We start from the raw sequence: 16,858 nt of genomic DNA, 5'->3' as shown, positions 1-16,858 counted from the left end.
TGGTCCTCTCAGCTCCTGGAGTCCCGCCGTCAGTTCCGCGAGGCTTCTGGTATATTGGGGTCTTTCCCTTCATAATGATATAAGGGTCCCACACGCGTTATTATGGGGGCGCTGCTACCAGTCACCTGATGCAACAAGAACCTGTGAAGCTGGAAGTTGAGCTCATTCCCTGCCGGGTGCACCAGTCTCCCCCCCCAGGTGTTTGCCCCCCAGGTATCTGCCCCCCCAGGTATCTGCCCCCCCAGGTATCTGCCCCCCCCAGGTATCTGCCCCCCTCAGGTATCTGCCCCCCCCAGGTATCTGCCCCCCCAGGTATCTGCCCCCCCCAGGTATCTGCCCCCCCCAGGTATCTGCCCCCCTCAGGTATCTGCCCCCCCCAGGTATCTGCCCCCCCAGGTATCTGCCCCCCCCAGGTATCTGCCCCCCTCAGGTATCTGCCCCCCTCAGGTATCTGCCCCCCCCAGGTATCTGCCCCCCTCAGGTATCTGCCCCCCCAGGTATCTGCCCCCCTCAGGTATCTGCCCCCCCAGGTATCTGCCCCCCCAGGTATCTGCCCCCCCCAGGTATCTGCCCCCCCCAGGTATCTGTCCCCCTCAGGTATCTGCCCCCCTCCCCAGGTATCTGCCCCCCCCAGGTATCTGTCCCCCTCAGGTATCTGCCCCCTCCTCCGCTCCCGGCTGCTGCCTCTCTGGGTCCGGGGGGAGGTCCCGGGGTCCGGGGGGAGGTCCCGGGTTGGGGGGGGCCGCTCCTCCGCTCCCTGTAATTGGTCGTCAGTCTCTTTATATAAAGTGGAGGGGAGCGGAGAGCGCAGAGGCGGCGGCGGCGGAGGAAGAAGAACTTCTCCGGGATTAACCCCTACAGGTGCTCGCCCTGGATACCGCACAGTGTGAACCTGCAGCTGCGCGGGATTAACCCCTCCAGGACTGCACAGCCTTCACCCCTGCGCGCCCGGTCGGTCGGTGGATGCCGGGAGCCCCCGGTCCTGGATGCCTGAGCGGCTGCGGGGAGCGGCGGACACTTGTTGCGGCGTCTGCGCTGCGGGATCGCGGCTCCGGGGAGTGGATTACCGGGCGCAGATCTGCCGGGATCCGGTGTGAGGACACAGGGGGGATCCGGTGTGAGGACACAGGGGGGATCCGGTGTGAGGACACAGGGGGGATCCGGTGTGAGGACACAGGGGGGATCCGGTGTGAGGACACAGGGGGGATCCGGTGTGAGGACACAGGGGGGATCCGGTGTGAGGACACAGGGGGCATCGGCACTTGGTGGAGTTGATGGATGCGGCGGAGACTCGGAGCAGCCTGGCAGCCGCTGTGTGAGCCCGGGAAGGGGCCGCCGAGGATGGAGCCGGTGTGGCTGCTCTTCCTGTCACTGCTCCCCGGATCCGGCAGGGGACAAGGAGCGTACGGTAAGCGGGACCGGGGGAGGAGGGAGCCGGGGGGAGAGGAGGGTCCAGGGCACGGACTCTGTTCTCCTCTCACCCTCTGTCTTCTCTGCCCCTATGAGACCCCCAGATGTATCTGTACCTGTGCCCGCTGCTCTCCGGTCTAGAACTGTCTGGCCCCCCATTACACCGCTCCGTGCCCCCCTATAGCACAGCCCTGTGCCCCCCTATAGCGCAGCGCCTGCCGCTGTGATCTCTGTGCCCCCCACACCTGGTGCCCCCTTTGCACTGTGACTATAGTCTGTGGTGGGTGCAGCTCCCCCCTCTGCCCCTGGCACCGTCCTCTCCATGACACCTGCTGTAGGACCCCCTGCACCCCGATTGTTGGGGGACAAGATCCAGGTTATTACTGATATCGGGGGTCTCCAGCAGTCACTAATATCAGGACCTGAGCTCCTTGACCGCGCTGACAGCGTCCTGCAGGCACGAGATCCTGTGCAGTGGTGTATGCTGCCCCCGATTGTGGAGTGCGCCCCCCGATTGTGGAGTGTGCCCCCCGATCATAGACTGTGTTCCCAATCATATACTGCACCCCGATCCTAGACTGCGCCCCCGGATCCTAGACTGCGCCCCCGATCCTAGACTGCGCCCCCGATCCTAGACTGCGCCCCCGATCCTAGACTGCGTGCCCGGCCATGGGTCGGCAGCTGGACTGTGACAAGTTATAATCTCCAGTGTAGCATTATACCACCAGCTGCTTATATGCCGGCTCCTGTGCTGGAGACATTGTAACAAACTGTAATCTACAACATCAGTGTATATACAGAAATCTCCATCCACCTCCGACCGTCCTGTGCTCCATACTGTACTGGTCTATATACTGTACTGGGCCATGTGCTCAACTGGTCTATATACTGTACTCCATGCTATACTGGTCTATATACTGTACTGGTGTATATAATGTACTCCATGTAAAACTGGTCTATATACTGCACAGGTCTATACACTGTACAGGTCTGTATACCACGCTGGTCTGTATACCACGCTCGTCTATATACTGCACTGATCTGTATACTTCGCTGGTCTGTATACCACGCTGGTCTATATACTGCGCTGGTCTGTATACCGCGCTGGTCTATACACTGTACAGATCTGTATACCACGCTGGTCTGTATACCGCGCTGGTCTGTATACCGCGCTGGTCTGTATACCGCGCTGGTCTGTATACCGCGCTGGTCTGTATACCGCGCTGGTCTGTATACCACGCTGGTCTGTATACCACGCTGGTCTATACACTGTACAGGTCTGTATACCGCTCTCGTCTATACACTGTACAGGTCTGTGCATCATTGCAGATAGTTAGTGCCAGTGCGGGAGGTGTAATAAATGAGCTGTAATATGCAGTGGTGCATTACACTATGCTATTATCTGTCCTGCACTGGGCATTATGCTGTGCACATTATACCAGGCTGCCGGTGACAGCGGAGCCGTCCTGTAATATACTGATGTGTAGGATGAGAGGACACTGCACCGGTGCAGGTTAGCGCTCTTAGTAGTGTATAGTAATCCTGCACTTTGTTGTAATCTCCAGTTTAATATTCCGTCTTTTGGTTGCCGTTCTGTCATTTATGATATATATTTACTGTAATAAATGATACTCTCCAGTATAATACACATGCACCATGCTGCGGTATTAATACTGAGCCATCACTTAGCTGTAGTGCTGTCTGACATGTGACAGCAGAGTGGAGCTGGACTGTAATAAGCGATAATGACAGCGTGATCGTCTCCGGTATATAAGTGCTACGATAGCGCTGATAGGACTACACAGGGCAGAGGGTGAGGCGGTGTAGGGATGCTGGAGCGTAATAAACTATCATCTACAGTATAATAACCAGGTATTGGAGCGCGGCGTCCAGTGCATGAATAATATGATACAAGTTTAATAACATTTTCTGCCTTTAGGCTGTGTGCACACGCTGCGGATTATGTGCGGATTCATCCGCGCGGATTTTGTAAAATCCGCAGGTGAAACCGCAGGTCAAAAGACCTGCGGTTTTACCTGCGGATTGCTCTGCGGTTTTGCCCTGCGGTTTTCATCTCCTCAATAGAGGAGATGGCAAACCGCAGGAGAATCCGCAGAAAGAATTGACATGTCAATTCTTTCTGCGGATTGAAAACCGCAGATAATCCGCGCGGAAAAATCCGCACCGTCTGCACTGCGGTTTTTGATTCCCATAGGGAATCATGGTACTGTACACCGCAGCAGAAACTGCTGCGGGTCCGCAGCGGCCAAAACCGCTGCGGAACCGCAGCAAAATCCGCAGCGTGTGCACACAGCCTTATTCTTCAGCAGGTGAAGCCAGAGCTATAATCTACGGAATGATAATCAGGCGCCATTATTCAGTATGGAAGTGATGACCTGTATCTTTATATCTGCTCCTTCTACAGATGTTCAGGGCAGAGACACTGGAGCAGACGTGGTGTAATATATATAATATGTACAGTATATAGTGATACTGCCATGTGCTGCTCCCTTGTTATATACCACAATACTATCTCTGTACTTTACGTGTCCTTACAGGGCAGCAGGTGATTACGGAGAGGGAGCCGAGGACTGGACTGTAATAAGTTATTATCTGGGGATTCACAACAGTCTGCAGCCAGGCAGTGCTACAACATATTGTGTACTGTGCCGATACATTACTGCTACATATTATATCCTACATACCCCGGACTATATACATGTGTACACGGCGATAAGCAGAAGGAGCGCTGCCGTACTGTAATAAACTATAATTCTCAGGATAATTATACCCCACTGATCTGTAGTCACCAGTGTAATAATAATAATACTTTCATATATTCTACCGTACACTCCATTATATACTGCTCTATAGAATCTGGGGCGATATACAGTTGTGGCCAAAAGTCCTGAGATGAACACACATTTAGATTTTCAAATTTTGCAGTTTTAGGGTTTTTTTTCCGCTCTTTTAGTTGAATGGTTCTATGGTTACTGACAAATAATTCTAAACATTCCAGAAGTTGTTACAGTTTTTTTGACAAATACATGAAGTTTCTGTAAATAAATATTCCCAGCAGCGCTGCCCCTTATCCTCCACGCTCCTGCCCCTTATCCTCCACGCTCCTGCCCCTTATCCTCCACGCTCCTGCCCCTTATCCTCCACGCTCCTGCCCCTTATCCTCCACGCTCCTGTCCCTTATCCTCCACGCTCCTGTCCCTTATCCTCCACGCTCCTGCCCCTTATCCTCCACGCTCCTGCCCCTTATCCTCCACGCTCCTGCCCCTTATCCTCCACGCTCCTGCCCCTTATCCTCCACGCTCCTTCCCTTTAATCTCTACAGAAGGCTTTATTACTGGCAGACACCGGACTGGTGGCGGCGTCACCTTCCCTCTGGTGATCCCCTTCAGACTGTTTAGGACATCAGGAAGAATGGTTGTCCAGAGAAGGGAAGGTGACGCTGCCTGCCTTCCGGTGTCTGCCGGCAGAAAAGCCTCATGAGAAGCTTTACTGTATTCTTTTGGGGTTTTTGAAGATTGACCTCAGGTTCTCCATGGGACTGAGATCTGGGGGTTGTCACTTACAGGATGTTTCCTTGTACATAGGGCATATCGCAGGCTGTACACCACCATGCAGGGTATAATGACAGCACAACATGACATATACAGTAATATATGCACAATAGGGCCATATGCCACCAGGTAATGAGATAAGTACAATAAGATTCACTATTGCTCTCTGGTGTCAGGTGTGAGCAGCTCATACAGAAGTTGATGGTGCTGAGCTGTGAGAGTGACAGACATAACATGGTCTTCAGAGAGGTCATCATAACGCTCTGTTCTCCGGTTGTGCTGCACTCAGCAGAATTAGCAGAGCTGAGCTGGTCCGTGGCCACCATTCATGGTGAGATGATGCCGCTTGGCTGTGGTTGTCTACATCAACCTTGGCAGTTTCATAATTCTCATCATATTCTTCTTGTAATCTCTCCAGGATCAAGAATTACTACAACCCCCATTATGTTTCCTAGAATGCAGCAGAGCATCATACGTAGTGCATAGGCAGGTAATCTGATTGCCCACCCTTGGTTTGGGGGTCTCCATGCTGGATTTTTTCAGCCCAGGTGTTTGGGGTCTTGATGATGGAACTTTTTCTTACATCAGTTTTTACTTTACACCATTAATTTTTTCCATAAAACTGTTTTATCCTGATAAAGATTTGGTGTAGATGATGACTCTCCACGGCCACAGTCACATTCACGCGGACGTTGTGTGTGGTGCACGGGCTGTTAGTTTTGGTGCAGATGATGACTCGCCACAACCGCATTCATGCGGACGTTGTGTGTGGTGCACGGGCTGTTAGTTTTGGTGTAGATGATGACTCTCCACGGCCACAGCCACATTCATGCAGACGTTGTGTGTGGTGCACGGGCTGTTAGTTTTGGTGCAGATGATGACTCTCCACGGTCACAGTCACATTCATTCAGACGCTGTGTGGTGCACGGGCTGTTAGTTTTGGTGCAGATGATGACTCTCCACGGCCACAGCCACATTCATGTGGACGTTGTGTGTGGTGCACGGGCCGTTAGTTTTGGTGCAGATGATGACTCGCCACAGCCACATTCATGCGGACGTTGTGTGTGGTGCACGGGACGTTAGTTTTGATGCAGATGATGACTCTCCACGGCCACAGCCACATTCATGCAGACGTTGTGTGTGGTGCACGGGCTGTTAGTTTTGGTGCAGATGATGACTCTCCACGGCCACAGCCACAGCCACATTCATGCAGACGTTGTGTGTGTGGTGCACGGGATGTTAGTTTTGGTGCAGATGATGACTCTCCACGGCCACAGCCACAGCCACATTCATGCAGACGTTGTGTGTGTGGTGCACGGGATGTTAGTTTTGGTGCAGATGATGACTCTCCACGGCCACAGCCACATTCATGCAGACATTGTGTGTGGTGCACGGGCTGTTAGTTTTGGTGCAGATGATGACTCTCCACGGCCACAGCCACATTCATGCAGACGTTGTGTGTGGTGCACGGGCTGTTAGTTTTGGTGCAGATGATGACTCCACGGCCACAGCCACATTCACGCAGACATTGTGTGTGGTGCACCGGCCGTTAGTTTTGGTGCACGTTTTAATGGATCAGTCCTGGGCACATGTGAGGCTGTTAGTTTCATGTGGGGAGATCCGTGGTCAGTCTGGGCATTGTGGTCCATGTCTGGTCTGAACCTCGGATGTCGGCATTCAGCCAAAAAAGACAGAAGTTTGGTTTAATTTCATAAATAAGTGCGGCACACAGGCCTGTGCTTCTCATGCACCACTTCTTGTGTGTATAATACCGCCCTATCCTCTTACTGCTAACTGCTCCCACTGCCAAAACCAACATGATGTGTGACGAGTAAAAAAACGCCATGTGTGAATCCAGCCTTAAAGGGGTGTCCCATCAGAGAATGCTCCTTTTAGAGTGACCACCTGCTACAAGCAGGTCATTTTTTTCAGGGGGTAAACCGCTGCCAGCCAGTAATGTAGTATTAGATGGCGGGCATCAGAGGACCACTAATTATCCCATTCCACCTTTAGCTTCAAAAACGGCTTGAAGACAGCTACATGAAAGCCCCCGAGAGCCACAAACAGACCCTTCCTGTGTGTTGCGGGAATGTCGTTCTCTCAGCGGCGAGAGCTGCGAATCTGTCATCCGTGAGCGCAGGTCTGAGTCGCTGCTTATTAGAGGTGACAGGATGAGGACGTGGATGGATGTGATGGAGGGGATCAGATCACAGACGCCAGCATCACTGCACACACAATCCACTGATCCAAGGGAAAATCCTCCTCTACAACAGCGACATCTTCAGGCTGAAAGCCGAATTACACTCAAGAGAAGAAAATCATACAGCGCCTATAACTGCCCGAGCTCATGGGACTTCTAGTTTTACAATAACTCTTAGTCTAGAAGAAAAGTTCTGCAGTGTTCTGATAGACCTTCATTTCAATGTCACCATTTTTAGGAGGTGCTTGTGAGTGACGGTGCGCTCACCCTCTGACCCCACATATGCATTAGAGAAACGTCGCACTGGTGTAGATGGCCGTACACATAACGTGTCACTGACTCACTTGTTGGTCTGGGTGCAGAGATTCTTCTGGCCTGAAGTTCTACGTTAGTGGAGGAGACCAGGCTGCACCCGTGGGGATCGCTCCCCGGCTCTGGGCTGAGGGGTACAGTTGTATCCAGTCCACACTGAGCACTGATTCCATCTCCGGTCCTGTGCTACAATGTATCACTCCGGACTCTACTGCAGGTGTAAACAGAACCCTATGGAGCCTTCACATTGCGTTGTCACATGTTCGTTGGTCCCGTCGAGGCTTACATCCGGACCCCCCCAAATGGGATTCAGATGTGTGCGATGACGGCAATAAACTATACTGGCGCCAGCAGAGCGAACGTGCGCTGTGACGTGCGCCATTTTCGGGCTTATACTCCTACTGGAGGCGGACAGCCAGACGCAGTCTGCTACACCGTCGCCTACTCCTGAATCCGATTTTGTAGGGAGTTTTGGACGTAAGCCCGAACGTGTGCCAAAGCGCAATGGGAAAGCTCATAAGGTTCTGTTTACACCTGAAGTTTGCAAATATGTTTCAAGGTTCTAAATTCATGCAGACGACGGATGTTTTACAAGTCGAATGCAAACTGCAGCAGAAAAAGTCCAGGACTATTAGGCTGTGTGCACACGCTGCAGATTCACCTGCGGGTTTTTTCCCACGGAACCGCATTTAAAACTGCAGGTAAAGTGACCTGCGGTTTGGTCTGCGGTTTCACACCTCTACTATGTTAAAGGTGTGAAACCGCAGCGGAATCCGCAGAAACAATTGACATGCTGCGGAAAAAAAACCGCAGAAAAAACCACCGTGAGCACAGCGGTTTTGAAAACCCATAGGGTTACATGGTACTGTACCATGTCTGCAGAACTGCTGCGGTTCTGCAGGGCCAAAACCGCAGCGGAACCGCAGCAAAAACCACGGCGTGTGCACATAGCCTAATGGTGTCTGACATTACTGGAGAGAAGCACAGCACGTTAACATGCAACATGGAGACTAGAAAAGAGCGAGTCGACTCACAGGATCCTAGACAGCAGCCGAGTCAGTATTATGTGTCAAATAAGCTAGAAAATCCAGCGCATAAGCTTCAAGGAAAAAATACCTTTATTGGATCACGGTGAGTAGAGCAGGATAAAAAACATCTAGATAGTCGCAGCTAAGTCGTGCACTGCTTCAGTATTCTGTGTCCTCCAGAAACGAGGCCTGCGGACCCCCTAGTGCCTGCTGCATCCCTGGCGCCACCTCTGATTGGTCGGCCAGGTGCGACATAAGATGACATCACAATGATGACATCACACCAGCTCACAAATCAGAAGAGGCACTGGGGTTTCGAGGAGGTGGATTGTTGGGTTCTCATCTGGCTGCAAATCAATTCCCTCCTCTACAGAACATCCTTCGACGTGACGGATCAGCAATAAGGTAGATTTGATATAGTCCAGCTGCGCTGTGGTCGCACTTTGCTTATGCACAGATTTCACAGGGTTATTATTCCGCTGCCATTACTAAGGTAGAGACTTACATGGGACTGCTGTATTCGTCCTTCCTGTGTTTACTATGGTGACTCCGGTGATGATTCAGTGAGAGAGAAATTCCCAGGAAAAAGCGAAGCAGCCAGCAAGGACTGGAAACAGGAGGAAGCAGTGAATGCTGGGGGTGGAGGACAATGGGGGTTTGTTATGAGCTGCAGGGAGAGGGAAAGTCTGCCGGACACAGTGACCATCCGGGATCTCAGGGACAGTAAACGGCCATTGTGTGACGCTACCCCCTGACCCTGCAGGGTCGTGCCATAAATCTCTGCCTGTTACCCTTACAAGCGCCGTGGGAGGGATTCAGTTCATCCACATCTTATTTATTTTTTGAAACTATAAATCTATAAGAAAGGTGACGACTTATCTACAATGTGATTGAGTGCTGGTCCGGTGTTAGCTGCGTGCTTTATATCAGTACAGTCCCTCTGTACCGGACCCACAGAACCATGCTTAATCACATGTATGCCTAGCCCCTAAATACACTTACACCTGACCACACTGACCCGCTTCCGAATATACCGACCCGCCCCTGACCACGCCGACCCGCCCCTGACCACACTGACCCGCCCCTGACCACACTGACCTGCCCCTGACCACACTGACCCGCACCTGACCACACTGACCCGTCCCTGAATATACCGACCCGCACCTGACCACACTGACCTGCCCCTGAATATATCGACCCGCCCCTGACCACACTGACCCGCCCCTGAATATATCGACCTGCCCCTGACCACACTGACCCGCACCTGACCACACTGACCTGCCCTGAATATACAGACCCGTCCCAGAACACACTGACCTGCCCCTGAATATATCGACCCGCCCCTGACCACACTGACCCCCACCTGACCACACTGACCTGCCCCTGAATATATCGACCCACCCCTGACCACACTGACCCGCCCCTGAATATACAGACCCGTCCATGAACACACTGACCCGCCTCTGAATATACTGACCCGCCCCTGACCACACTGACCCGTCCCTGAATATACCAACCCGTCCCTGACCACACTGACCTGCCCCTGACCACACTGACCGGCCCCTGACCACACTGACCCGTCCCTGAATATACCGACCCACCCCTGACCACACTGACTCGCCCCTGACCACACTGACCTGCCCCTGACCACACTGACCTGCCCCTGAATTTACTGACCCGCCCCTGAATATACTGACCTGCCCCTGACCACACTGACCCGCTCCTGAATACTATGACCCACCGAAAAATATTCAGGATTGAGAGTTCTCAGTGGTTGATACCTTTTAATGGCTAAATGAAAAGATGGTAACACATTGCAGATTTCCAGACTCCTCAGGTCCTAGCCATTAAAAGGTGTCAACCACTGAGGACTCTCAATTCTGAATATTCTATTTACTGGCTAACACGGTACAGAGATATACATCTTTCCTATGACCCACCGGTGACTGTACTGACCGGCCCCTGAATACAGACGTCTCCTGAGTAGACTGACCTCTCCCTGGTCACACAGACATTTCCTGATTATCACCCCTAAATACACTCATCAACCCATGATTTCGCTGGCCAGCCTTTTAATACACTGACATGCCACTGAACTCACTTGTCACTTTTCTGACACCCCCACTGCTCTGCTAAGCTCAGCTTAGATAGACCTGACAAAATGATGTTTTATACAAACTCCACTCAGCTACATCTGCCAAATTCAGCCCCACTACACCAGATAAACGCCGTTCTCCTGAGAGCACATTTACACATGATGACGGCGGCCATTAAACAACTACCGATCAGATACGTGTAAGACAGGTCTGTGCGCAAAGGGTAAAATGTTCTCGGCATCTCGTGCTGAACAGTCACATAAAGCCTCATTATCCGCACACATGCAGGACAGTCACTTAGAATATCATGTTCTCAGCAGCACATACTGGACACACAGGACAGTCACTTAGAATATCATGTCCTCGGCAGCACTCGCTGATCACATGGGATGATCACATAGAATATCAGAGCCATGACTTGTAGGCACACAGAAGTCATCCATCTGGTGTTTGCTGGCCTATGGGAGAGTAATCGCGGAATATTCCTTCCTTCGGACGGTCATTGCACCATTATCAGGAATTCTGAAGATGAATCTTTTACACAATCTCAATGCATCTGATAACTTCAGCCTCACTGCACCAGATAGACTGACCCACCGCCACTCACAAACTCAGCTCTGCTACACCAGCAACTGCATGTGACAAAGTCATCTCCAAGGCATCTTACATGGATGCTTGTCCTGTCTATGGCAAACCATCCATGTGACATCTAATGATCTTTTTACACTTAAGCCTGCGGCAGAGACAATGAAGAATCCCCTGTGTCTAGAGGAAAGAAGGTTTATTAATCACAGATGCAGATTCTTTACTGTAAGAGCAGTGAGACTATGGATTCTTTACTGTAAGGGCAGTGAGACTATGGATTCTTTACTGTAAGGGCAGTGAGACTATGGATCCTTTACTGTAAGGGCAGTGAGACTGTGGATCCTTTACTGTAAGGGCAGTGAGACTATGGATCCTTTACTGTAAGGACAGTGAGACTATGGATTCTTTACTGTAAGGGCAGTGAGACTATGGATCCTTTACTGTAAGGGCAGTGAGACTGTGGATCCTTTACTGTAAGGGCAGTGAGACTATGGATCCTTTACTGTAAGGGCAGTGAGACTATGGATCCTTTACTGTAAGAGCAGTGAGACTATGGATCCTTTACTGTAAGGGCAGTGAGACTGTGGATCCTTTACTGTAAGGGCAGTGAGACTGTGGATCCTTTACTGTAAGGGCAGTGAGACTATGGATTCTTTACTGTAAGGACAGTGAGACTATGGATTCTTTACTGTAAGGACAGTGAGACTATGGATTCTTTACCTTAAGGGCAGTGAGACTATGGATTCTTTACTGTAAGGGCAGTGAGACTATGGATTCTTTACTGTAAGGGCAGTGAGACTATGGATCCTTTACTGTAAGGGCAGTGAGACTGTGGATTCTTTACTGTAAGGACAGTGAGACTATGGATTCTTTACTGTAAGGACAGTGAGACTATGGATTCTTTACTGTAAGGACAGTGAGACTATGGATTCTTACCTTAAGGGCAGTGAGACTATGGATTCTTTACTGTAAGGGCAGTGAGACTGTGGATCCTTTACTGTAAGGGCAGTGAGACTATGGATTCTTTACTGTAAGGACAGTGAGACTATGGATTCTTTACTGTAAGGACAGTGAGACTATGGATTCTTTACCTTAAGGGCAGTGAGACTATGGATTCTTTACTGTAAGGGCAGTGAGACTATGGATTCTTTACTGTATGAGCAGTGAGACTATGGCTCCTTTACTGTAAGGGCAGTGAGACTATGGCTCCTTTACTGTAAGGGCAGTGAGACTATGGATTCTTTACTGTAAGCGCAGTGAGACTGTGGATCCTTTACTGTAAGCGCAGTGAGACTGTGGATCCTTTACTGTAAGGGCAGTGAGACTGTGGATCCTTTACTGTATGGGCAGTGAGACTATGGATTCTTTACTGTATGGGCAGTGAGACTGTGGATCCTTTACTGTATGGGCTGTGAGACTGTGGATCCTTTTCTGTAAGGGCAGTGAGACTATGGATCCTTTTCTGTAAGGGCAGTGAGACTATGGATCCTTTACTGTAAGGGCAGTGAGACTATGGATTCTTTACTGTAAGAGCAGTGAGACTATGGATCCTTTACTGTAAGGGCAGTGAGACTATGGAGTCTTTACTGTAAGGGCAGTGAGACTTTTGAACTTCCTGCCACATGATGTTATAACGGCATATTCACTGCACAAGTACATGAAGGTCTGGACGCCTTTCCTGATAAATATATTTCAGGTAATAGCTGCTGGATCTGTGATGGATGTCTGATCGCTGTATGGGGTCATGAAGGAATTTTCCCCCTAATATAGAGTCGTCATCATCATCTTCCTCCTGGAGATTTCGCTTCCTCGGCATCGACATGTTAGGTTAGAGGTCGAACACGGAGGACCGTCTGCCTTCAGCCTTATAATCTACAGATCGTCTTAACTCTGCTGCATCGAGCTTTGCAATACGTCTCCTGAGTCATTTTCCTCTATGTCGCCCGCATGGGCGGAGGAGTTGTGCTCTGATCATCAGGATGACGTCTGTACTCTGTGCGTGTGTCAGTGATGCGATGAATAAACATTGGCGTCCGATAGTCGCAGAGCGGGGTCTTCTCGCTCCGTACATTATACATTGGGCTGGATGGGAGCCGCTTACTTTTCCAATTATCTGCTTCAACCTTCGTCTCCAGTCAATTATTGAGGAGTTGGGTAACGGGCAGCGCCCGACTCCAGAGCTCATAGGTGGCGACTTCAAAGCCTCAGCCGCCATATATATTTCATACATCCCTCTTCTATGAAGACGCCTGGAGCTTATTAGTGGAGCTGTAAGGAGCCGTCCGTTGTCTTCAGAGTCCCGGGAGACGTCAATGTATTCAGTGGAAGATAGAGCAGACTGGATGTTAGCGATGCCTCTGTATCCCCCCGATGCCACATCATCCTGCCTCTGTATCCCCCCCCGATGCCACATAATCCTGCCCCTGTATCCCCCCCGATGCCACATCATCCTGCCCCTGTATCCCCCCTGATACCACATCATCCTGCCCCTGTATCCCCCGATGCCACATCATCCTGCCTCTATCCCCCCCGATGCCACATCATCCTGCCCCTGTATACCCCCCCAATGCCACATCATCCTGCCGCTGTGTCCCCCCCGATGCCACATCATCCTGCCCCTGTATCCCCCCCGATGCCACATTATCCTGCCCCTGTATCCCCCCCCAATGCCACATCATCCTGCCCCTGTATCCCCCCCGATGCCACATCATCCTGCCGCTGTATCCCCCCCGATGCCACATCATCCTGCCGCTGTATCCCCCCCCGATGCCACATCATCCTGCCGCTGTATCCCCCCCGATGCCACATCATCCTGCCGCTGTATCCCCCCCGATGCCACATCATCCTGCCGCTGTATCCCCCCCGATGCCACATCATCCTGCCCCTGTATCCCCCCCGATGACACATCATCCTGCCCCTGTATCCTCCCCGATACCACATCATCCTGCCCCTGTATCCTCCCCGATACCACATCATCCTGCCGCTGTATCCCCCCCAATGCCACATCATCCTGCCGCTGTATCCCCCCCCGATGCCACATCATCCTGCCCCTGTATCCCCCCCGATGCCACATCATCCTGCCGCTGTATCCCCCCCAATGCCACATCATCCTGCCGCTGTATCCCCCCCCGATGCCACATCATCCTGCCCCTGTATCCCCCCCGATGCCACATCATCCTGCCCCTGTATCCTCCCCGATACCACATCATCCTGCCGCTGTATCCCCCCCGATACCACATCATCCTGCCGCTGTATCCTCCCCCCCATGCCGCTGTATCCTCCCCCCATGCCGCTATATCCCCTGCTGGGCGACATAGTGCAGAGGTGTCAGTTCCATCTACAATGCCATGAGCTGTGAGCCAGAAGCCTCTCCTGAGCTCCTGCTGGTTCAGTGTCTGCACAGAGCTCTTACTGTTCTGTATTGCACTCCTATAACCTGGTCCCATTGTGAGGGCTGCACCACATCACCATCCACTGCCATGCACAGAGCAGTCCACAAGAGAGAGCTAACACGCAGAGCTCTCCAGGTGCTTAGTGGCCCCGGGCCCCTGTCCATGGCAGCCCAGAAATTACACTTATCCCCATTATCGTAAAAATGCCAGAGTCTATAAAATAGTTCACTCTTATCTCGAGGGGCAGCAGATGGAGCAGAATTTATTGCAGCTTTTCACTCTGGTAAAGCTATGCAGCAATCTCTGAAATACTCTGTGCTGTTGGCAGCCCTTTCTTTCATACTGTCCAGTCAGTTGCCTTTGGATAATTATGGATCACTGCTCCTCTTCTGAAATACTCTGTGCTGCTGGAGAAACTACTCCACTATGTAATTCTCTTTCTGTGACATCCGACGCAGGCTCACCCTCCTTCTGAAATACTCTGTGCTGCTGCCAGACCCTGATCCTTCCTCTCTGTCGTTCTCATTCTGTGACACCGCATAAGATCAGCACTCTTCTGAAATACTCTGTGCTGCTGTGAATAGCTCTGAATGCCTCATTTCCTGGCGTGCGGCCCCTCTGCCATCTGTAATAAGAACATTTATTTATAAGGCGTAATCTGCTCTCTTATTATTTTTTATTTACAGTCCGCTCCCGCCAGGGGATTAATATAGAACAAATGGATTCTTCTCAGCCTTCATTTTACTTCTAAATTCTGGAATCATAAACACAAAGCTTCACAGATGCGATTTCATTGTGTTCCATTACTCGGAGAGATTGGTGCTGCGAGCCTCGCCGCTGAATGCACAGCTCCCATCCTCCGTCCGCTCTCTATCCTCCATCCGCTCCCCGCCCTCCGTCCGCTCTCCATCCTCCATCTGCTCTCCGTCCGCTCTCCATCCTCCATCTGCTCTCCGTCCGCTCTCCATCCTCCATCTGCTCTCCGTCCGCTCTCTATCCTCCGTCTACTCCCATCCTCCGTCCGCTCTCTATCCTCCATCCGCTCCCCGCCCTCCGTCCGCTCTCCATCCTCCATCTGCTCTCCGTCCGCTCTCCATCCTCCATCTGCTCTCCGTCCGCTCTCTATCCTCCATCTACTCCCATCCTCCGTCCGCTCTCTATCCTCCATCCGCTCCCCGCCCTCCGTCCGCTCTCCATCCTCCATCTGCTCTCCGTCCGCTCTCTATCCTCCGTCTGCTCCCATCCTCCGTCCGCTCTCTATCCTCCGTCTGCTCCCATCCTCCATCCGCTCTCTATCCTCCGTCTGCTCCCATCCTCCGTCCGCTCTCTATCCTCCATCCGCTCCCCGCCCTCCGTCCGCTCTCCATCCTCCATCTGCTCTCCGTCCGCTCCCATCCTCCGTCCGCTCTCTATCCTCCATCCGCTCCCCGCCCTCCGTCCGCTCTCCATCCTCATCTACTCTCCATTCCCTCTCTATCCTCTGTCTGCTCCCTGCCTTTCATCTGCTCCCCGTCCTCCATCCGCTCTCTATCCTCCATCTGCTCTCCGTTCCCTCTCTATCCTCCGTCTGCTCCCTGCCTTTCATCCGCTCTCCAGCCTCCATTCGCTCTCCGTCCTCCGTCCGCTCCCCGCCCTCCATCCGCTCTCCATCCTATGTCCACTCCCTGACCTCCATACGCTCCGCGACCTCCGTCCCCGCTCAGTTTGCTTCCCATCCTCCGTCTGCTCTCTCTTCTCCATCCGCTCTCTGTCTTCCGTCTGCTCCCCAACCTCCGTCCGCTCCCCGTCATCCGTCCTCGCTCAGTTCACTCCCCATCCTCCGTCCGCTCTCCGTCCTCCGTTCACTCTCGGTTCGCTCTCCGTCCTCCATCCGCTCTCCGTCCTCCCTCCACTCTCCATCCACTTTCCGTCCGCTCTCCATCCTCCATCCATTCTCTGTCCTCCATCCGCTCCCTGTCCTCCGTCCACTCCCCATCCTCCCTCAGTTAGCTCCCCATCCTCTGTCGACTCTCAGTTTGCTCTCAAGCTCTCCATCCTCCCTCCGCTCTCCATCCACTCCCCGTTCTCCGTCCTCTCTCAGTTCGCTCCCCATCCTCTGTCCGCTCTCCATCCGTCTGCTCTCTGTCCGCTCCCCATCCTCCATCCACTCTCAGTTTGCTCCCCATCCTCCGTCTGCTCTCCGTCTGCACTCTGTCCGCTCTCCATCCTCCGTCCACTCTCAGTTCGCTCTCCATTCTCCGTCCTCCAACTGCTCTCCGTCCTC

General features: G+C 52.2%; 1 protein-coding gene across 5 annotated transcripts in view; it reads left to right on the top strand.

The window, feature by feature from the left end:
* Positions 1-806: 806 nt before the first annotated feature.
* The window catches only part of MDGA1 (MAM domain containing glycosylphosphatidylinositol anchor 1), a 441,180-nt gene continuing 425,128 nt past the window's right edge, over positions 807-16,858 (top strand). For all 5 annotated transcript variants that reach the window (XM_073556269.1, XM_073556267.1, XM_073556270.1 and 2 more), the window contains exon 1: positions 807-1,408. In XM_073556269.1, the coding sequence (XP_073412370.1) occupies positions 1,279-1,408 (130 nt within the window). In that variant the 5' untranslated portion in view covers positions 807-1,278. The remainder of the gene's footprint in view (positions 1,409-16,858) is intronic.

This window comes from Dendrobates tinctorius, unplaced genomic scaffold (genome assembly GCF_039654945.1).
Source record: "Dendrobates tinctorius isolate UK_male_01 unplaced genomic scaffold, ASM3965494v1 ptg000232l, whole genome shotgun sequence".
NCBI lineage: Eukaryota > Metazoa > Chordata > Amphibia > Anura > Dendrobatidae > Dendrobates > Dendrobates tinctorius.
This window is presented reverse-complemented; position numbering and strand designations above follow the sequence as displayed.